The 23,687-nt window shown below is 35.1% G+C and overlaps 1 protein-coding gene across 13 annotated transcripts in view; it reads left to right on the top strand.

The window, feature by feature from the left end:
* Positions 1 to 22,113, top strand: part of SCN3A (sodium voltage-gated channel alpha subunit 3) — a 96,803-nt gene extending 74,690 nt beyond the window's left edge. For all 13 annotated transcript variants that reach the window (XM_027865781.1, XM_027865787.1, XM_027865790.1 and 10 more), the window contains 7 exons: positions 8,984 to 9,106; positions 11,995 to 12,267; positions 15,029 to 15,082; positions 15,858 to 15,995; positions 17,579 to 17,683; positions 18,942 to 19,212; positions 20,918 to 22,113. In XM_027865781.1, the coding sequence (XP_027721582.1) occupies positions 8,984 to 9,106; positions 11,995 to 12,267; positions 15,029 to 15,082; positions 15,858 to 15,995; positions 17,579 to 17,683; positions 18,942 to 19,212; positions 20,918 to 22,113 (2,160 nt within the window). The remainder of the gene's footprint in view (positions 1 to 8,983; positions 9,107 to 11,994; positions 12,268 to 15,028; positions 15,083 to 15,857; positions 15,996 to 17,578; positions 17,684 to 18,941; positions 19,213 to 20,917) is intronic.
* The last annotated feature ends 1,574 nt before the right edge of the window (positions 22,114 to 23,687 follow it).

Genomic DNA, 23,687 nt, shown 5'->3' on the forward strand with positions numbered 1-23,687 from the left:
GTTCAAATCCTGCCTCAGACACTTACCAGCTCTGTGGCTCTGGGCAATTCACTAATCTTTATTGCCTCAATTTCTTTATCTGTAAAAATGGGGATAATAATAGCACCTACTTCCTGGTATGAGGATAAAATGAGATAATATTTGCAAAGCACTTCAGAGATTAAAATGCTTTAAAATGCTTTTAAAATGCCTGTTTATTATTTTTTCTAGTCTTATAGAATCTTTTGATGGTTTGGTATTACATTGAAAAAAACAAATTTGGTAGTATTGTCATTTTTATTACATCAGTTCATCTTTGTCTATATGTTTCTTCCTCCTAACCAAGCTTAAATTCTGGAGGTGGTTGGAATTTGAGTGAAATGAGTTAGGTATGTGCATTGGTGTTAAAATTAAAGTAAGCTCTAAGGAACTCAGGTCCCAAGAGAGAAGAGTATTTAAGATTAAGCTACCGCTAGTATTATAGTTTATAGGTCTATAATATTAGAATAGAAGTAAAACCTTATGGGAAAACATTAAATTTGAATAATAAATTTACTTTAATTTTGTTTAGTAGTCATTGCCAACAATATAAATTGCTCCAAAATTTCTGAGTAAAAAATGTCTATGTACAAGGAAGTCATCTCATATTTTCATATCAAGATCAATCTGGAAATCACTTCAGGAAAGTACTTCTGCAGGGAATATCAGAAATGGAGCTTAATTTTTTCCTTAAGCTTTTTAATGTCTGAAAATTTTAAGTGTAATATCTACTGTGGGTTACCTCCAATCTGTACTCATAGTTTGGAGACAATTACCCAGAGTTTAAGCTCCATGGATCTACAGTCCTAAAACTATAGCTGATGAACTCTTAACATTACGTTTACCTTTAATAGTCAGAGCTCTAAACAAAGGCATTTACTCAGATGGCATCATATAAACAATAGCTACAAAACATTCCCTCTATAAATCTGGATCACAATTTCCCACATTTGTGAGTATTTATAAATTTGTGTATTTACACACAGCATCAGTAGGAAGAATGGTCACAAACAAAGAGTACACTAGTGGAGAGGCACACATGTAGGGAACACACATGGCCCAGGTAATTCATAGCTCTGGTATTTTAGGGCCCCAATGTCCTTTCTCTTTTAATGGTATCTCCAAGCTGCTCACCCTGAATACATCATCCCTGCTGGAAAGTTTTCTAAGCTGGGATCTTTATACCAGTTCATCTTTGCAATTCAACTGCTGACAGCCAGGGCTTGGACCTTTCTCATCTTATAAAGCTCACACTCCTAAGAAATGCTTCTTGCCTCAACTGACTGGGCCTACTACCTACAAAGTGTGGTATCTGCTGGTACAATGGAAAGTGCAATGGATTTGAATTCAGATAGCCTAGGTTCAAATCCTACCCCTGACTCTTATTACCATTATGAACTTTGTAAGTTCACTTCACTTCTTTGACCCTCAGTTTCCTCATCTGTAAAATAATGGAGTTTGACTAGATGGCCTTTAAGGTCATACAATGATCCTATTATATAAAAAGGTCTGCTGCAAGGTTCCATGACGGAAGAGGCACTTCCCCCGAAAAGCAATAAATATTTCCTTTTGAAGGGCTGGGTCCTTCTTCCAGAACTATTTCTCCTTTCACTTGTTAGGTCTCACACCCCTTAACACTATATTTTGCCTTGACTGATCTTTAAGAGTGTATCTTACTTTCTAAAGGACTTATAGAGGCATAAGTGATCTTTTTATTTAAGACCTTAACACCATTGTCTCTGTACCTACCTACCCCCTTATATTCTGTAATTAAATCAAATAGTTGGGGAATCAATTGATCATGGGTTCTTTTAATCAATTCTCCCCTCTCACTATATAAGAATAAGTATGCTCATCAAACGCATTGTTTCCTGACAAAAAAATTAAGATTGTTTGAATAAGTATTAGAAAAATAGCCTTTCCAATATTCATTTGTTAAATGTATCCTATATTCATGGAGAAGAGATGAGAATTCATTAATGTTTCTTCTACAGGATATAAGAAAACTAACTTCCTTTTTTCCAGTTTGGGATTTTGTACTTTCAATATGCCCTTGAAAACACCATGTTCAAAAGGTAGATGCCCTTTTCCAATGAGTTTCTTTGTTTTAAGTAAAAACAAACAAAAAGCCAAGCGGGGGGCCTTTTGAAAAATTGTATATGTGGTCATGTAGTTTTATAAAAGACTATATTATATATACAAAGGTGATGCTACTGTGATGAGGACCTGTACTTCCAGTTTCATTGTTCAGTCATTTTTCAGTTGTATCCAACTCTTCATGACCTCATTTGGGTTTGTTTCTTTTTTGTTTTGTTTTGCTTTTTTTTTTTTGGTTTGTGTTTTGTAAAAATATTGGAGTAGGATGTCCTTTCCTAGCTCATTTTACAGATGCGGAAACTGAGGCAAACAAGGTTAAGAGACTTGTCTAGGGTCACACAGTTAATAAGTATCTGAGTTCACATTTGAACTCAGAGCCTCCTAACTCCAGGCTACCCCATACTTCCAATACATTTTCCAATAGTGAGAGATTAAAATAGAATTACTTAGGCTATCACCAGTTGTATTCCTTTTGACTTAATTTAGTGTCATTTTCTGTTAATCTTCTTAGAATCCTAGAACCAGGAAATCAATCAAAAATAAATTTTTTTTATTTAAAAAGTTAAAAAAGTAAATTTAAAGGTGAAAAAATATTAGAAATAATTTACTTAGTCTAATCCTTCATTTTATACCTGAGGAAACAAAAGCCCAAGGAAATTAAATGTTTTGCTCAAGATTACACAGCTAGTAAGTAATAGAACCCAGGTATTTTGCCTTCCTGTCCAGTGGTTTCTTTTTTCATTACATCCAGAAAAGAATTAATAATAACAACAAACTATATCTACAACAGAAACAGCAACAAGATTCCAAAACCATTTTACATCTGTCTCCTAAAGGTGGTATTGAAATTTCCATATTTGTATACATGCTGTAGTAAATAATCAGCCTTAATTTGTAACAAATGGTATCTTTTTTTTTTGCTTACAGAGAATTGGTGAAAATGAAAAAATTGATCTTTATAGTGAAAATTTACATTTAAATGTTGTATGTGCATTGGGGGTTAGAAAACACATCCAAATTTTTTTTCCAATTTTATGATGCAGCCATGATTAAAACAACAACAATAACAGAACAGGGTTTTTTTTTTTCCTATCTATAAAATGATTTCAGAAATTTCCTGAAAAGAAAAAAATCAGGAACATGTACTGAGAGTACTTGCTATATAAACCGAACAGAACAGAGCTGCATCTATATACAAAATATGTATGTCTTTTTTGTTTATGAATATAAGAAACATTTGTTTATAAATACAATTTGTGGAGTATATAGACCACGTGTCTTTTAATTAATCAGATCAGTCAAACTAAAAAATATTTATTCAGGACCTAGTATGTGGAAATCATTATTCTGGGTCTCAAGCTCCTGGGTAGTCTCCATCAGGATCTAAGGGGAGATGGTAGTCAAGGTGGTGGCAGTGATTTGACTTGCCTAGAACATTCTGCCTCCTTTCTCTCCCTTAGGACGCTCTACTGTTTCAGCTTGGTTAGCTTCAAGCCCTATATGCAGCAGTTGGTTGGAATGGCTTGTCCCTTCTCCACAGTAGTTGCTTTCTTAGATGATGGCTGTGAGGGACAGGCTGGAAGCAGGATCTGCGGTCAAGGGGGGTGGAGGGGTGGGGAAAGGTGGTGGTTGTGCTGGACATTATGCTTTTGTTAATATAGCCTAAGATAATATGCTTTTCTTTTTGCTGGAACTATTGACTCATTTTGAATTTATGGTCCATTAGAAACTCCAGATCTTATTTTATGAACTACCATACAACCATAGCTCCCCCTTCTAATATCCCTCCCTACTCTGTGTCATTCACAAATTTGATAAGCCTTTGCCTTAATCCAAGTCACTAATAATAAATGTTGAATAAAACAAGGGCATGAACAGATCCTTAAGGCACTCTAGTAGGGGCATGTTTATGGTTTAGTGTATACTAGGGAAATATATTTACTCTTCTTTGCACTCATTAGATACATCCCTATGCCCAGAAATCAAAATCATTTTTTCTAACACTTATCTTTTTAAACCAGCAATTCATTTCCTGTATCTTCCCTTTTAAAAATTCCCTATTTTCAAACAGTAGCAGTGATTAAAAAAATACCACTTGTTTCCTAGAGATTCTTTCCAAGTACCTTTTGGCAGTACTTATTAATCACCAAAAATAGGGAGTAGTCATTAGGTTTGAAAAATCTCAGGAGGCTCTTTCTCACTTCAATATACGCTGTTGGAAAATAGCATACAGGTGACCACCATTCAATAAACGTCAGCAGCTCATGATTACCTATGGGATCAAGTATAAAATCCTCTGTTTGGTTTTTAAAGCTTGTCATATCCTGACCCATTCCTAGTTTTCCAGACTTCTTATATGTTACCTCCTTCCATGTACTCTATCATTCAGTAACATTGACCTCTTTACTGTTCTTGGAATGCAGCACTCCAAATCCTCACTCCATGATTTCTGACTAGCTGTGCACCAAGCCTTGAATGTTCTCCCTTGTTTCTGCTACCTGGTTTCCTTTAAGTATCAGCTGAAATCCCAATTTCTGAAAAAAGCCTCCCACACTCCTCCTTTAGGATAGTGCCTTCCCTCTGAGATTATCTCCAATTTATCCTGTTTACATCATTTGTATACAGTAGATTGTGAGCCCCTTGAGGGTAGAGCCTTTCTTATATCTCTGATGCTAAGCATAGTGCCTGATACTTAGTAGGTACTTAATAAACGTTGTTTTCCTTGAACAATATACAAATTGTATCATAATTGCTATGGAGCAATTCTCCTGTTAGAGAGCTGAAAATTGGAGGAAAAAATTTCCCTTGACGTGTTAGCAATAGACTTTATAAACTCTTTGAAATGCTATATTTGTTTCATTTTTAAATGAAATTAATTTCATTTTGTAAAAAATAATTGTGGTTAAGTTTCTAATATATTTAAATCTATGGGGAGTTTATTTCTGTAAATCATATGTAGACAAATAAGTATCACAAACTATTTACAAAGAATTACAGATATGCACATATTATATATAGAGAGAGAGAGTAATTTTTGACAGCTCTAATTCAAAGAGATCTCAAGAGAAACTATAGTAGACAAGTATGCATAAGTGTATAATGCCATTGTATTTTTTTTCTTTCTTTCTTTTGTCATTATGTTTAAAATAACAGAATAATACAAGAAAAGGACAGGCAAGGTAAAGCAACAAAGATTATTAAAGATCTACTATGTGTGAGTAACTACGCTAGGTGCTAGGGATAGAAAGACAAAAATGAAAAGAGTTCCTGCCCTCAAAGATCTTATATTCTATTCAGGAAAACAACATGTTCATATGCAATGATATACAGGGAATATGCAAAGACATAAGATATGGGGTAACACAATATAATACACGTGTAACATATATATGATATATGTTATATGTGTTATATGTTATATTACATATACACACATATATATGTTATACAGGAAACATACAAAGACACTAGGCATAAGGTAATCTTGGAAAGGAAGGCACCAGGAGCTAAGAGAATTGGGGAAAGGCCTTCTGCTGAAGCTGGATCAAGGGACTCTGTGAGGTAGAGGTATGGAGGGAGTACCTTCCAGGCATAAAGGAGAGCCAGTGTAATGTCATGGGGATGGGAGATAAAATGTCCTGTGGAGTCACAGCAATTAGACCAATTAGACTAGACCACAGTGTATGTGGGCAGGCATTATATGTAAGCAAGTCAGGGAGGTAAGAAAGGGCCAGGTTATATAGAGCTTTAAATATCGATCAGGAAAGTTTATATTTTATCCTAAAGGCAACATGGAGCCTCTGGAGTTTTTTGAGCAGGGGAGGATGACATGGTCAGATCTGTGCTTTAGGAAAAATACTTTGGCTGCTGAGTGTCAGATTATCTGGAGTTCCAGGGACAGTCTTGAGTCAGGGAGACCAATTAGGAACTTTTAAAATAATCCAGGTAAGACGTGATAAGGGCCTCAATTGTGGCAGTGGTTGTCTGAGTTAAGAAAAAGAAATATATGCTAGAGATGTCATAGAAATAGAAACAACAAGATTGGATAACTGCTTGAATATATCAGGTGAGTAAGAATAAGTAGTTGAAGATGATATCAAGGTTGTGAATTTGGGTGACTTGAAGGATGATGGTGCCATTGGAAGTAATAGGGAAGTTCAGAAGAAGTGTGGGATTAGAGGTAAAGATGAGTCTTTTTTGGACATATTTAGTTTGAGATGTCTATGGTACATTTCAAAATTTCCAAAAAGCAGTTGGTAATGTGGTTCTAGAGGTCAGGAAAGCATCCAGGGCTGAGTTTCTGCCTTAAGTAGAAATACATCTTTCACAAGTAATAAAATAAAGGCACTGTGATTGAACAAATTATAAAATTTCTTTTAGAGTAATTTGGATAGCAAAAGTAATCATTTTAGAATTACTTTTTTTCTATCTTCTATTTCACGGTCTATCCTGAATTACCAATAAATGATGGTAGCCATTTGATTTTTGGATCTCTATACACAATTTTCAGTCAAATTATGAGGTGGGATTCAAGCCTTCATATTTTTTGCACATTTATAAGCTACTGATCAGCTGATCAGCTGAGCCCCCAAGCAATGGAGAAGGAGTAGTATGGTTACCAAATTTCATGATTCTCACAGTCCCCAAACTCTGTGACATCCAAATACCTAACTGGAAGATAGCTACTCTAGACTTTTCCCCTGCAACAGCATTTGCCAACTCTGACCCCATAAACAGTGGTGGCAGTTATGGTAGGAACGTGCCCCAGAAATAGTTCTGAGGTTTATAATCATTTTTAAAATGGAGCCAGGAACTCCATGAGGAAAGGGACTGTGTGTTATGTTAGAGATGGCATGATGGAGTAGCTAAAGACCTAACCATTGAGTCATGAAGACCTGGATTCAGTCCCTACCTCTAACACCTACTGGCTTCACAACCCTGCACTTACTTACTTCTCAGTACCCCAGCTGACTCTCTCTTGCAGTCTGTAAATTGCAGGGTCAATACTGATCTGCATTTACAAAGTTTCCCCATTGGGAATTTCTGACACCAAAGAAATCCCAGGTGCAGTCAGAAAGAGGGAGAAATCTCCCCTAGTACTTAACAGCATTTTGCACATCATTCAGTATGCTAAGGACCTGGGATTCTGTTGGTGTGGGAGATATTTCCACTAAGGCATATTATAAACAAGTAACTCCTATATAATTTATAGTCTTTGAGTTGTGTGAAACTCAGGGAGATTAAGTGACCTGCCCACAGTCACAAAACTAGTAAGTACCAGATGCAGTACTTGAACCTAGGTCTTCCTAAATCTAAGTACATGCAGCACTCTAGCCTACACCATCATCCAATTGAACAGGACATGTCTTTCAGGATTACTGTTCTTCTCTCCCCATCTCTGGGAATCTTGCCTCTTTACTTTTCATGTTTGAATGCTTTCTAATCTATCTATGCACACACAAACACACACACACACACACGTGCGCGCGCACGCGCACACACACACACACGTATATATTGTTTTCAATTACTGATGCTTGAACTCTGCTCTGTCCCAGGTCAGCTGTAGAGAACTATCAAGCTCGAGTATTTAAAGTTGCTCAGGCTAAAGTCCCATGGGGATTTGCTCTTAGCTACTTCTTCTTGAAGAGTTCCTGGAATGGTTTCTGGTTTTAGGTTGTAATTCTCAGGCTATAAATTTATTTGAGAACTATAGTACTCAGATAATTTAAAACAGTCAGGGAAGATTCACCATAACTATACAAAGATAATTAATTTCAAGCTATCTTAACAAGAACTATCTGACTGAGTGAAATAAGGTCTGTTTTAACTCAATCACTGAGCACTTTGTGTTTGCCTATTTGTTCCACAATAAGTTTTATAGGTTGTGGGCTGATTTTGGCTAAATTTGATACACTACTATAAGGTATTTCAAATGTTTATGATTTGTAATTCAGTAAAACATCTTGAAACATAGTGAAGGCAAATATATTTTGAAGGGCATATCTTTATCAATTTTTACTGTATTAAAATGAAAGAGAATGCAAATAATGGAATACCATTGTCCTGAAGAAGTAAAATTGCAGTTCACCATAAAGACAATGGAGAAATACATGGTAGGTTTCAGTGTATTTGCAAAAATGAATTTCATGAAAGAAATAGCACAAATGACAACATCAAAGAGATGTGTGACCAGAAAGAATGAGGCTCCATGGTTATGTAGTAACAAAAAGTAGTAACATATACATATCATACATGCTGCACTGGTACTTGTGTTAAAAGACTTACATAAAGACCCTTGCACATTGGGTGGATCCTCTGTAGAGGATTTATGGGAGGATGTGGAAAAGAAGAAGCCAGGATGAAAAAATATGTGGTCTGCATATCGGAAGGAGTACACTTGTCAACAAAATCAGATTCATAGAAATACTTAAGTATTCAATTAAAATTTTTATGGAATTAGAGATTATAGAGATGTAGGGCTATGTCAAGTGGAATCTATAGCTCATCCAACTGATTAAATAGTGAAGCTTGATATAATACTAATAAAATAGCTGACATTTACAAAGCAATTCACATAAATATGTGCATCTGACCTACACAAAAAACCTTATGAGGGAGGTATGTTTTAGAAATATTATCATCATTTTACAGATGAGGAAACTGAGGCTCCAAAAGGTTAAATAAATTAACTCTACATGATTTTACAGTCAGTTAAAAAAGCATTAACTAAGTGATTATGGTGTGATAAAAATTTTTTCAAGTACATATATTTCCCTGGTTAATATATGGCCATTTATATCCTTGGCCATTTGTGGTAGAACTGCTTAATTAAAGTTCCTGTTTTTTTGGTTTCTGATATGCATAGGTATCGCTGGTTAGCTTGGTAGCCAATGCTCTGGGCTACTCAGAACTTGGTGCCATCAAATCTCTTCGAACACTAAGAGCTTTAAGACCTCTGAGAGCATTGTCCCGGTTTGAAGGAATGAGGGTAAGAAATATATGAAAATTCCTCAAATGATACTTAACTAAATAAGCATGGAAATGAGCATTTTACACAGATGTGCTTAATTCATCCCTCCTATATTTCAAAGAATCATAAAAATCACAGAATCTAATTCAAATTCTTCTTGGAGCACCGAAATCAGAAAGAGATCATATGAACCAGCAAAATCATACGGTTAATTAGTGAAAGAACTAAGACTAGAAATCAGGTTTTTGATTCCCAGCCATCGGCCTTTCCACTGCACCAAAATCACACTGCTTAGCATATAAAAGGCTATGTGCAACCACACATATCACATTAACTCATTTTGGCATATACTTCCTATTCAAATTAATAATAAGAGTTTAGGGTTTAGTTGGTAAGAATTATCTAATTTAACCCCATTCACCTTACAAACTAGGAAACCGAGGCACAGAAAGGGGAAACGGTTTTTCCAAGATCACACGGCTAGTAAATAAATAGTAAAGCTTTAGCAAGTTACTTTTTTCCTCTCCACAAATATTATTCTGATTTCTCAAAAAGTTATTAGTAGTTAAAGGTAAATAATTTCTATCCACTAATAATATATATAATTCTTAAAATGTAAAAGAAAAAAGCCTAACATTTCAGTCTTGATAATAGTTTTAAAATCAAAGCAAAAAAGGAAGTTAGAATAATTAGTCAAACACTAAAGGCAAAACTGGCTTTGGGGAAACATATTTTTTTTTTTGCGTTAACTACCTGTGTAATTGTAGGTTATATTCTTGGCCTCTGACTGAACAATTAATCTAGTTTACTTTCTTCTTGTTACTCGTATTCTAATCTAAAAAGTATGTGTGCACCCTTTTAATTCCCAACTGTGATAAAACACCTCTGGTCTATATTTGAAACTGTACAAAATTAAGCATACATATTGTGAAAGTAATTTCAGCAAAAAATTTTTGGATGAGGATAAATGACTTCTTTGTATTACAGTTTTCAATTTGTACATAAGTAAAATGAAAAAAATGAAATAGTTTTAGTTTGCATGTTTTGCCTAATTGATTTGAAATAATAATAAAAATAGATGACACATTTTACTTTAACTTTTTTTATGAACTGTTATACACAGTACCTCATTTGGCCTTCACAAGTCTTGTGAGTTATTATTCATTCCAATTTTACATAGGAGATTCAGGTTGATTTGCCCATGGTCACACAGCCAGTAAGTGCTGGGGAGGAGGGGTGAAGATTCAAACCCATATGTTGCCTGAATCGATTTTAATGATGATAATGATGACGGTTGTTGAGTGATTTTTCAGTAATATCTGCCTCTTTGTGACCCCATGTGGGGTTTTCTTGGCAAAGATACTGAAGTGCTTTGTCATTTTCCCCTCCAGTTCATTTTACAGGAAACTGAGGCAACAGGTGAAGTGAAGTGCCCAGGGCCACACAGCTAATAAGTGTCTGAGGTCAGATTTAAACACATCTTTCTGACTCTAGGTCTGGTGCTGTATTCACTGTGCCACATAGCTGCCCATTTATATAATATTTATAGACTGCTTTAAGGTTTGTGAAGTGATTTACAAATTTTTTTTTCAATTTATCCTTACAACAATCCTAAGAGGGTTGTTGTTATTGTTCAGTAGTTTTAATCATGTCCAACTCTTCATGATCCTATTTGAGATTTCTTGGCAGATAATGGAGTGGTTTGCCATTTCCTTCTCTAGCTCATTTTACAGATGAGGAAACTGAAGCAAACATGGTTACATAACTTACCCACGGTCACACGGTTAGTAAGTGTCTGAGGCCAGATTTGAACTTAGGAAGATGAGTCTTCCTAACTCTAGACCCAATGTTCTATCCACTACACCACCTAGCTGCCCTGCTAGGAGATAGGATTGTTATTATTATCATGCCCATTTTACAGGTGTAGAAACTGAAGAAGACAAATTGCATAACTTTCCAGGGTCACTCAGCTAGCAAGCATCTAAGTCTGGATTTGAAGTCTAGTCTTTCTGACTCCAAATCCTATGCTCTATCCACTAAGCCACCTAGGCTCTTCAATTAAATTAAGAGTTTATTAAAGACATTGAGAAAGTGATCTGATTAAATGGAAAATTATGTGCTCAGCATAAATCTTCTTCAAAATTCCGAATATCTTAGTCTTAGGTTAACCCTGCTTTTATCAGATAAAAGCTAAATTATTTTCCTTCGTCACTAGAACAGTCTTACTTAAGAAAGTTGAAGTAAAATGTACCTTAATCTAAATGTTTGAACATCTCAAATTCTACCATTACACTTAGGTAAATGTGGAGCAGTAGTGTTATGTCTTCAGAAGAAAATTCACTTTTGTTGCAATATACTTTTTTAGAAACTACGAACAACCAAGTAGAATGAAAACAAATTCTTATTAATGTTTCTCAGATTCTGAACATTTTAAAATCTGAAAATATAGACTGAAGGCATATAAAACACCTATTTCATTTGTAAAGTTCTTTGCATAACCATCGTCTCATATATTCATTAACTTCATGTATTAACTTTTTGCATATTAATTTGTATTGCTTGTTAATTTTAATTTCTTTTGTTGGTATTTAATGTGTCTCTTTCTCTTTTTTTCTCTAGCATACAAACATTTTATGACTCCATCTTACTACCAGGTTTTCCTTTATTTCTTTTTCATACTTTGGCATACTTTTGCTTTCCAAATATATTACTGATCTTAAGTTCTGTCACTTTTTTTTACCTTTACCAAATATTTATTTTAAGCATTGAATATGGAAGATACAATTCTTTTATGTATGTCTTTACTAAAAAATATGCACAATGCTATTTTAGTAGGAAATAAAATAGAACGTAAGTAAAAAGTTGTGTTTTTTTTTTTAATGCATGGTTTCCTTTCTCTGAGCTAGGTGGTTGTGAATGCTCTGGTTGGAGCCATTCCCTCCATCATGAATGTCCTGTTGGTTTGTCTCATATTCTGGCTCATCTTCAGCATCATGGGAGTGAATTTATTTGCTGGCAAATTCTACCATTGTGTTAATGTCACAACTGGTGTCATGTTCGAAGTTAAGGAAGTCAACAATTTTACTGACTGTCAGGCTCTTGGAAATCAGGCTCGGTGGAAAAATGTGAAAGTAAACTTTGATAATGTTGGGGCTGGATATCTTGCCCTGCTTCAAGTGGTAAGTGCCTAATAGTCTGCTTGCCTGGTTATGATTAGCAGTACCAAAGTGAATAATGGCTTATAATTTTTCAATAAGTATAATACTTCCTCTGTTGTGATGGCCTTCATGACTGTTAAAAATTTATGATGGAAAATATGTGATGTTAACTCAGTTTGTATTGCTCACACTCGGAAAATCTTTTGAAAACTAAGCTTTGAGAAGAAAATGGCTCATGTAGTTACTTTAAAACGTTCTATGTGCTTCAATTCATTTTTGATGATGAGAATTTAATTTTATAGTGTTTATTTCACAGCTTTATTGCATCATTTAATGGGCTTGTAGCATTCCTAGGTTCTACTTATTATCCTCAGTTTCCTAAGGAGAATAAACATATTTGCAGAGTTTGATTATGATGTAAGGTAAAACTTATGTGATCTCACAGGCTTTGCCTATGTGTTCAAATAGTTTAGACATTTTGAGTAAAAACTGAAATTCCTCATTTAGATTGCAACCTCTTTTTCTTTCATCTCTTCCCTTACTTTTCTTAAGCCTATTCTTTGTCTTCATCATGATTTCCAGTCACTCCATACCTCCCTTGCTGTTTTCTTAGTCCATTACTTCTGTGTTGATCACATTTACTTTCTTTTATAGCTTTCATCCATACTTAAGCAATGCATCATTCTTCACATCTTGCCAAACCTTTACTTCATAATTTTCCACAACTATTATGTGTGGTAGTGAATACAACTGTAGGAAACCACATGACCATGCTGACTGAATCCACTACAAATGTTTGTTATGTAATGTCAATTGGATCCTCATTGCTGCAAGCTAATCCTTTTTCTTAATTTACTCTCAACTACACTACCCATAGTATCTATTCAAAACATTCTCTTCTTTCCTTAAATACCCCCCCTTTCCTTTCCCTCTTAGAAAAGGATCTTTCCTGAGACTTTACGAAAAGGCCACCTCTCATGACCTTCTTTTTCTCCCCAATGCCATACCTAAAATCCCTTGATTTCTGCTTTCTCCAAGGTTATCAGTATCTTGATAATTCCTAATTACTATGGTATGTTCTTTTCTCAGTCCTTATCTTTTTACCAATCTGTAGTATTTGACACTGTAAACCACCCCCTCTTCCTAGATACTTTCCCCTTCTTGACTTTTCATGACACTGTTCTCTTCTAGTTCTTTTCCTTCCTGTATTACTACCCCTCAGTCTCCTTTGCTAAATCATCATCTGTATCACAGCCCTTAACAATGATCATGCTTCAGAGCTCTCTCCTGGGACCTCTTTTCTTTCAGTGATCTCATCTGCTCCCCTGGGCTTAATTATTAACTCTCTGCAGTTAACTCTCAATATATACATATGTGTGTATACACATACACAAATATATTAAAGTATATATTTTTATATTTATTATATGTTATATATTTATATATTATATATGTATACATACATACACATATAAAGAAGTGCATCCTTTATCTTTCCATCCTTACATCACCAACTGCCTATTAGTTATCTCAAACTCAATGTGTCCCAAAATGAATACTTTTCTTTCCTCCCAAACACATTCCTCTTTCAATCATCCCCATTTTTGTCTAGAATAACACCATTCTTCCAGTCACCTCGGTTCACAACCTTGGGGTAATCCTTGACTCTAAACTCCCCCTCACATTTCCATATTCAATCAGCTGTCCAGGTCTTGTTGACTGTACCTCACAATACTATCTACCTCCATAATTCTATCTCCACAATACCTCCCCTTCTCTCCACATACTACAATCACCCTAGTTCAGTCCCTCATCCACATTTCTTCTGTCTTATAATAATTTCCTGTTTGGTCTCCCTACAATCTCTCCCCACTCCAATCTATCCTCTACGGAGATGCCAGGTTGACATTCCTAAAATACAGGTTTAATCATGTCATTGTTCTGCTCAACAAGCTTCAGTGAATCCTTATGTCTCTAGGATCAAAAGCAAATTTCTCTGTTTGATGTGTAAAGCCCTTCACAATATTAATCCAACCTGCATTTCCAGACTCATGCTGTTTTATTTACCCCTGCTGCACTCCATATTGTAGCCAAACTGACCTCTTTGCTGTTGTTCTTCATTCAACACATTTCATCCCTGGCTCCCTTCAGGTGTCCACTCAGACACCACCTTCTCCATATGGCCTTCCCCCATTTTCGCAATTCTTAGTCTTCTCTCCCTCTTAAAGCTACTTTGCAATAGTTTGCATATGGTAGTACTTTATGTTCATATCCTATATCCACCTCCTTGTCTCCCAGGAGAATATATCGTAGGTATTGTTTACTTTTGTTAATTGTATATTCAGCCTGAGTATACTCTTTTGCACACAGGAAAGCACTTAATAATTACCTTTGTTATTGAGCTTACTGTTTATTATTTGCTTTAATAACATTATATAGTAGAGTCAGTCATGAGTGTAGACATAGAAACTGTCTTAGCACTTAACAATTCGATTTGGTATTAATGATTTAAACCTTTTGGATGGTTGTATGCATTAAGCAAAATGCATGTATCATTACTGGATTTGCAGTTTTTAGAACAGAAATGGAAAATGTTTCCAAGAATAAATAAAAGAAGGCAAAAACCTGGCTATATCTGCAAATCTTGTTTTATAACAGCACCTTAAAATAATGGATGAAAATAGTTATCTAAAATAAGACTATCAAGTAATTGTCTGGGAAAGTGCCATTTATTTTCTTGAAGCAGGTTTTCTTGTAGAATTTAAATATGTCTTGTTTATAGGCTACGTTTAAAGGATGGATGGATATTATGTATGCAGCTGTTGATTCACGAGAAGTAAGTATCATTTATTTACTATTTATATCTGCTAGATTTTTCTATAATAAACATGTGCTAAAATTACAATTTCTAAATTGGGTGCTCAGAATATTATAAATTATAAGATCACAGTTGTTTTACACATTATATCTTGAAAAGTAAAATATTCTAAATGTGCATAAACTTGATGTGAGAGAATTTCTGACTAAATGGGTAATAAGATACTGAATTGTCCAATCTAGAAAGATTATTCATAATAGGAAAAGAACTTGAGAGTAGTGGGGGAGAGGGACATATATTCAACATCTTCTCCTGGCTCTGTAAGGATAAACTAGGTAATTTATGAAGTGACTTCAGGATGAAATGTAAAAGCAAGCAACTTCCAATTTACCTAAATAAAATGAGAAAATTTAAGTGCCATATCAGAATTTGTCTTAAATATTCTCTTAAAATTAAAGTTATAACAGTATAGTTCAGTTTTCTGCTGACAACATCTATACCATGCTGACCCCAAACATTTTGTCCTCTCTTATAATATTTATGCATTTATCTTTAAAGACCTTACTGCATATAAGCCAAGTTGAGAAAAAATTGTGTACTTTGGACCAGTCAGAAAACTTGGTGTCTGAATTCTCAGTAAGGTACAGGGCAGTAATTTGAAACAAATACTCCAGATAAACATTTTGCAAGACAGAAATTGTTCTTATGTTAAATAATTTGCCCCAAACCCAAAACATGCTTGCTTCATATAAATATGGACTGAATGCTTATTGTATGTTTGCTTATTATTTAGGTAAAACAACAACCTGAATATGAAGTCAATTTATACATGTATTTATACTTTGTCATCTTTATCATTTTTGGGTCATTTTTCACTCTGAACCTATTTATTGGTGTCATCATAGATAACTTCAACCAGCAAAAAAAGAAGATAAGTATTCCATATGTTTTACCTCCCTATAGTATATAGTATCCTTATAGTGTACACACAGTATTGTATCTCTATAAGACTCCTGTAACTACCAGATCACATTTGTTATAACCAAATGGTGATCATTTTAGGACTCCAACTAGATGTAGGCATGGTGCAGTTAGCTGTAATGCATCCACCTAGACTGTCCATCACAATAAAATTAACTGACTGGCTCTTCCATGTTTTGGCCCAACTGTATATGACATTTAGAAACTGGCTTAGTGATGAAGAAAAACATTTTCTAGATTCAGTTTCCCACCTTAAAGAAAGAGCTTTCCATTACTTCCCCCATTGTACAATCAAGTCAAAATCCTGGATTTGAAAGAACTGGTATCAAACAGGTGTTTGAAAGAACAGGTAAAAATTCACACGATTTCAGGAGGGGAACCTGCTGGCTTCATTTTAGGATTATACAAAAAAAACACACAAATTGCTTAAAGAATTATTTAAAGGCAAATCTCGGGAAAGATTACAGAATAAAATAGAACTGTTCTACTGCATGGAGTGCATGCTTATGCCAAAGCAAAAGGATGATTTCATTATGATATTACTCTTAAAGCTTGCCTAACAAAGAATTTAAATCATAACTTAATCAGTTAATCAATCAATCAATAGGTTTTTATTAAGTGCCTACTACTATATACCAGGTACTTTGCTGGGCACTGAGTATACAAAGACAAAAATGAAACAGTCCTGCTCTCAAGAAACTGGTTGGCATTCTGTAAGATAAAAGCATATACAGAATTGATATAAAATTAAATTTGGGAAGTTTATGAAAGAAGGGCTTCAGTAGCTAGAAGAATCAGGAGGGGTTTTATGTAGAAGACAGTGCTTGAACTGAGAATTATAAGGAAGCAAAGGATTCTACAAGGAGGAGGTAAGGAGAGAGTATAGTGTGTGAGAAACAGCAAGGCCAATTTGGCTAGACTACAGAGTGCAAGGAGAATAATATGTAATGAGTCCCAGAAGGTAAGACGAGGCCAGGTTGTGAAGAGCTTGAAAAGCTTATATTTGCATGGGCTCTCCAATATGTTTTAAACAGAAAAAACTTAGTTCTCTCCTACTCTGTAAGTTTACCTGATGCAAAGGTGCTACAAAAGAATGTGAATTGTTATTATTTCCTATTTATAACATAATAACTCATATGTAAGTATCACTTTAAATTTTACAAAGCAATCTCCTCACAACAATCCTATGAAGGATCATATTGTTATTCCCACCTTACAAAAAAGGAAATTGAAGAAATCATTGATCCATGGTCACACAATTAGTGGCAAAACCAGGATTTACACCTAGATTTCTTGACTTGAAGGCCAGCAATCACTCTATTATTTATTCCACAAATGTACCATATGCTTGAACTTTCACACCTTTTAAATTTATGGAGCATTAAACTTAGATTAGTATCTCAGAATGGAAACTCGAAAATTTCAAAACCCACTCAAGTTGACCTAATACTTCAGAGGTATTTTATGAAAATAATTTCAGTAACATATTGAACATGTCAATGGTTGTAACCAGTTTTCATAATATTTCTTTACTTTGGAGGTCAAGACATTTTTATGACAGAGGAACAGAAAAAATATTATAATGCAATGAAGAAACTAGGATCGAAGAAACCCCAGAAACCTATCCCTAGACCAGCAGTAAGAATAATCCTTTATATTATGGACATATTGACATGGTGAATTTGATGTAAATCAAGCAAATTTTGTGGCATCACCTCTTTGTAGCTCCTCTTGCAAGGTTTATTAAAGAGTGAAGAATTTGCTCTTACTCTGAATGTGACTAAGAATTATCAGGTTCCAAATATGAGGCAAACTGAAATTAACCATTTGTAATCTAGGTCCAGTGATGTCAAAAGTTTACACATCCCTAGATAAAATATCACTAGTCTTCATATAAACTCAAATGTTTAAAGAGTTTGGGAAGAAGGTATATGATTGCAAGATAAGTGTTTAACTCTCCTTTGCCTCATTTTTTACTTCCTTTCCCCCATCCTAACTGTAGCGCTGGCCATATCATGAAAATTTTATGTGATTCTCCCATCATGTAGCCAGTTTTTTATCTCCTGACTGACTTCCATACCACCTTCTGTCTGGGAGCTTCTCCCTTTTCAGCATCTTTATATAATCCTTTTCTATTGGTTTATTTTGTCTTTCTCTGTTTGCCAATTTGGACAGGAAATATTCTTCCTTTAAAGAGCAAGAAGCTAGAACTGTTTACTGAAACAACTCAGCAGTTCATCTAACATTTCAGAAAAGAATCAGTAAATGTTGTTAACATATTTGATTCCAAAGTCCCATGGGGATAGTCATACAGAAGTGTAAATGGCACCTACATAGCAATCATAAAAAGGTCCATAAAAGAGTAACTTCTGCCTTCCCCATCTTCCACTTCTAGTGCAGACATGTGCATCTCAGAATTTAACAAAGAGCAATTCATTTCAGATGTATATATATATATATATATGCAGAATCATTATGTGAATGGCACTACGCTAGGTGCTAGAGATCCTAAGATAGAATCAGATTCAGTTAATTGCTCAGTTTCTGACCTACTCAATTCATTGTTTCTCATAAGACCAAAGTAAGCTCATGAAGGCTAAAGAAGCTCTGATTTTTATCATTATTATATTTTTCTATATGCTCTGTTACTGGATTACTTTGTTTCTCAAGTAACACACCAACAGAGAGGGAGAAGGAAATGGAGAAAAAGGGAAAGACCTCAAGGAAGTGTATGTATAAAAGGAACAATGATAATTTAGGAAGAGCTGCTTTTGTCTACCAGTTCTGCCACTCAAATGCAGAGGGGCCATTTTTTTGTCATTATACTGCATTCAGAATTCTTTAATTTTCCTTTTGGAGAAAAAGAAAATGAATGACAACATTCTATATTTTGCAGAATAAATTCCAGGGAATGGTCTTTGACTTTGTAACCAGACAAGTCTTTGATATCAGCATCATGATTCTCATCTGCCTCAACATGGTCACCATGATGGTGGAGACTGATGACCAGAGTGATGATATGACTAGCATTCTGTCCCGGATTAACCTCGTATTCATTGTCCTCTTCACTGGAGAATGTGTGCTGAAGATGATCTCCCTCCGCCATTACTACTTCACCATAGGATGGAACATTTTTGATTTTGTAGTGGTCATTCTTTCCATTGTGGGTAAGATATGCTTTCTCTTGGGAGACACCAAATGGAGGTGAAAATTAAGCTTAATTTGAATTGTCTTGCTGTGTATGTGTGTGTGTGTGAATGTGTATTCGCTGGATGTGCAGTATGTACCAAAATATCTTAAGTATATACTACAAATATGTTAAGTTTAGGAACTCCTCACACAAAAAGTTTCCCAGATACGATGGCAGGTCATCAGCACTTTGTGAGTTAGCACTCATTCAAACCCATAATTCATGAACCCCAATTGTGTTTGCTTTTATTAGCCAACCAGAGGATACATTAATTCACAACCAAATAAATATAATCAAATAACTTAGAAAATTAAGTGAAAAGAAAATTTATCTCAAAACATACACTGGGGTATACTTTTCCCACAAGTTACCATATCCCAAATGACTGAAAGCACATGTGGAAAGAACACACATGACCAAGAAACACTCATGGAGTACACATACATGAAGAGGGAACAAAAGAGAAGGGGCAGATAAACCAGAAACACATATGAATAGAGCAAACAGATGGAGGGCATATACATGTGGCCAGGGCAAACCACACTTCTGCCATTCTCATAATTCTCCATTACACATTTGTTATGTCTTCTGAGTATGAAGTCTTTGATTTTTGTCACATTGGGTCCTCTGGCCTCATGATTACTGAGACAGTCTCTGTGCCTCTGAACAGCTGGTCCCTCTCCTGGCCAGCACAACAGGGCTAAAACTTTTTTAGTGCATAACCACTGAGAACTATGAGCCACCACTACCAAGCCAGAAAACTAGCAAAAATCCCCAGGCTATGATTGTCTGTTCTTTTGACTCCCTTTATACTGGTACTAACTCATAATCCCAGACCACACACAACCATCTGATTTAGAGTAAGAAAATTTATTTTAACTCCAGTTAAATCCCTGAAGGTCTGTATTCCTGAAACTTATTTACAAATTGAAACCAAAAAAACTCCACATGAACTGTGTGTTGCCTAATGAAATAAGGTTGCCCAAGTCTCTCAAGGTGCCTTTAATTGTTACACAAATGCATTTAAAGATAAGAACAAAATGATTGAGTGATAGGGACAGTGTTTTTTCTCTCTCTCAATGAAAACTTTGTTTGCCTCCCATTAATAACCCCCTAGCTGTAGGGATCACATCTCTAATGTTTTTTAAAGAACTTTGCCTGGATCTTTCTGTTTTTCTCATTACATACTTCCTTCTGTCATTTTTATTTATTCACACCTTTATCCCTTGTGTTAGATTATAAATTCCCTGAGGCCAGGGATCACATCATACTTCATCTAGATATCCTTAGCATCTAATAGAGACTTTGCACATGGTAGGTGCTTAAATCTTAGATTTAATAAGATTATGTTGTCAGAGAGATGAGATTATTTGTGCAAGATTTAATATTTATAGATTTATAACTGGAAGGGGCCTTAGTGACACATGTAATTTTGTTCTGTAAAACTTTGAAACTATTTATTAAAACTTAATGATATTATTTATTAAAACTTAACTTGCTTACTTTAGACCACGAGCTCATGACACTTAGTAGAAGTCTATAATTTGTAGAGTTCTAAAATAAAATGTCCATACTCAACATCTGGCTTAATATTTGATACATTGTCATCTTAGTTGAGATTAAAGAACTGTTATGAAAAGATGAACTTTCCTTAGTGAAGAGATTATTCTTTTTCCCCACAGGTATGTTTCTAGCTGAAATGATAGAAAAATATTTCGTGTCCCCTACCCTGTTTCGAGTGATCCGTCTTGCCAGGATTGGACGAATCCTTCGTCTCATCAAAGGGGCAAAGGGGATTCGCACACTGCTCTTTGCTTTGATGATGTCCCTCCCTGCTCTGTTTAACATCGGGCTCCTGCTCTTCCTGGTCATGTTCATCTATGCTATCTTTGGAATGTCCAATTTTGCTTATGTTAAGAAAGAATATGGAATTGATGACATGTTTAACTTTGAAACCTTTGGCAACAGCATGATCTGCCTCTTCCAAATTACCACATCTGCTGGTTGGGATGGTTTGCTGGCACCCATTCTTAACAGTGGACCACCAGACTGTGACCCTGACACAATTCACCCTGGAAGCTCAGTCAAAGGAGATTGCGGCAACCCATCTGTTGGGATTTTCTTTTTTGTCAGTTACATCATCATCTCATTCCTGGTGGTTGTAAACATGTACATCGCTGTTATCCTGGAGAACTTCAGTGTTGCTACTGAAGAGAGTGCAGAGCCACTAAGTGAGGATGACTTTGAGATGTTCTACGAGGTTTGGGAGAAGTTTGATCCTGATGCCACCCAGTTCATAGAATACAGTAAACTCTCTGATTTTGCAGCTGCCCTAGATCCACCTCTTCTTATAGCAAAACCAAACAAAGTCCAGCTCATAGCCATGGACCTGCCCATGGTAAGTGGGGACAGAATTCACTGTCTTGACATCTTATTTGCATTCACAAAGCGCGTTTTGGGAGAGAGTGGAGAGATGGATGCTCTCAGAATACAGATGGAAGATCGGTTTATGGCATCTAATCCTTCCAAAGTCTCCTATGAGCCAATTACAACTACTTTGAAACGGAAACAAGAAGAGGTTTCTGCTGCTATCATTCAGCGTAATTTCAAATGCTATCTTTTTAGACAAAGGCTTAAAAAGATACCAAATGACTATAATAACGATAATGGTAAAGGTAGGGTAGACCTACCTATTAAAGAACACTTAATTATTGATAAACTAAATGGTAACACCACTCCAGAAAAAACAGATGAAAGTTCCTCTACAACCTCTCCACCTTCATATGATAGTGTAACAAAACCAGACAAAGAAAAGTTTGAAATGGACAGACTAGAAAATGGAAGTAAAGGGAAAGATGTCAGGGAAAATAAAAAGTAAAAAGAAACAAAGAACTCTCTTTGTGGTCAATTGTTTACAGCCTGTGAAGGTGATGTGTTTGTGTCAACTGCACTCCTTTAGGAGGTCTATGCCAAACTGACTGTTTTTTTTTTCAAACATACCTAAGGTCAGTGCCTCTCACAAGACAGTGACCCCTCTCTGTCACTGTAACTCTGTAAAACAGGGTAACAACACTGACAGGGGTTTGCTGTTCTCACTACCATCTGACACTGCTGAAGAGAAGAGACAAAGTGGCTACTTAGTCTGTAGGGACCAGTTGAGTTCTGCAAAGTGATCGATACAATTACATAAACACCAAACTGTTTTAGTACAGTAATTGTATCCACTGTATTTCACATGCAACATTTGCCATGTTTTTTTTTAAACAAAATTTGACCTAATTATTTTATCATTTCCATAATTCACAAGTTGTTCACTACTCTTTGTGACTCTGTAAATGAGTTTAAAATTTTAGGAAAATGTAGAGAACCAAGAGGTCTGCTCTATGGTTTCCTCAATTATACAGACAGAAGTTATTTGCTATCATGATAGCTACAATCCTAGCTTACGCCCAGGGAGGGAAATAATACATAATATTGATAATATTTTCAACCCTTCTATTTCTTAGATGCCCCTAAATCTGGGAGTGTTTCAGCTTGTTATGTGTATCTCATTGTAAACACTTTTATGTGCCTGTAAAGTCTCCTCTAATTTTTAATGGATTATTTTTATGAAAATAATTCTGTTTCAGCAAGTGCAAATTTTCTTCCAAGTATCAAAGTCCTATATTTTGTTTTGGTTAAATGTTACTTTCTAGAAAGCAGATGAAGGAATCTGCTTCGGCAAAGTAACAGACAAAACATATCACATGAGAATAGTTGTTCCACATTGTTCTGCAGTATTGCTTAGCCATCTTCTGCTCTCAACAAAGCTGACATTTTTGTCAATGAAACAGCCTCTGTTATGTAAATAGTTATTTTATCCTGTGGTGCATGTTTGAGCAAATATATATGGCCAGACAAATAACTTTTATGAATCAAATATGTACCACAGTATGTGTATTTTTTGCAAGTGTGCAGCAACAAATATGATGTATCCTGTACCATTCATTATACATAGTTTGGAGGCTCTCACTAACGCATGTTAATATTGCCTGTGCTGCTGCTATAGCTTCTTACTCCTTCCATTTTTCATGTCTATTATAGAAAGCCATATGTTGGTGGTAAAGTGAAAACAAATATTCAACCAGACCTCTGTCTGCTATGTCATGAGTAATAGTTTACAGTTCTTTAACAGCTTCTTTAGTTTTGCTTTTCAAATTTTAAATGACTATCATATGGTGTCTATCAAAATTTTAAGAAAACACCTTGCAAACTGCCTATTGTGCTAAAAAAAACCTTTACTTCTTTTTTTGTTTTAAAAGATCTGTTAAAATGCTTAAATATACATATTGTAAAAATATTGTTTTATTTGTCAGCATTCTGTACATAAGAAAATTATTTTCAGGTTGGTGTCATGGCAAGTTTATTTTATTTTATGCTTTCACTTTTTTAAAAACAATTAACAACTATAGA

Source organism: Vombatus ursinus, unplaced genomic scaffold (assembly GCF_900497805.2).
Source record: "Vombatus ursinus unplaced genomic scaffold, bare-nosed wombat genome assembly UNPS02014779.1, whole genome shotgun sequence".
Taxonomy (NCBI): domain Eukaryota; kingdom Metazoa; phylum Chordata; class Mammalia; order Diprotodontia; family Vombatidae; genus Vombatus; species Vombatus ursinus.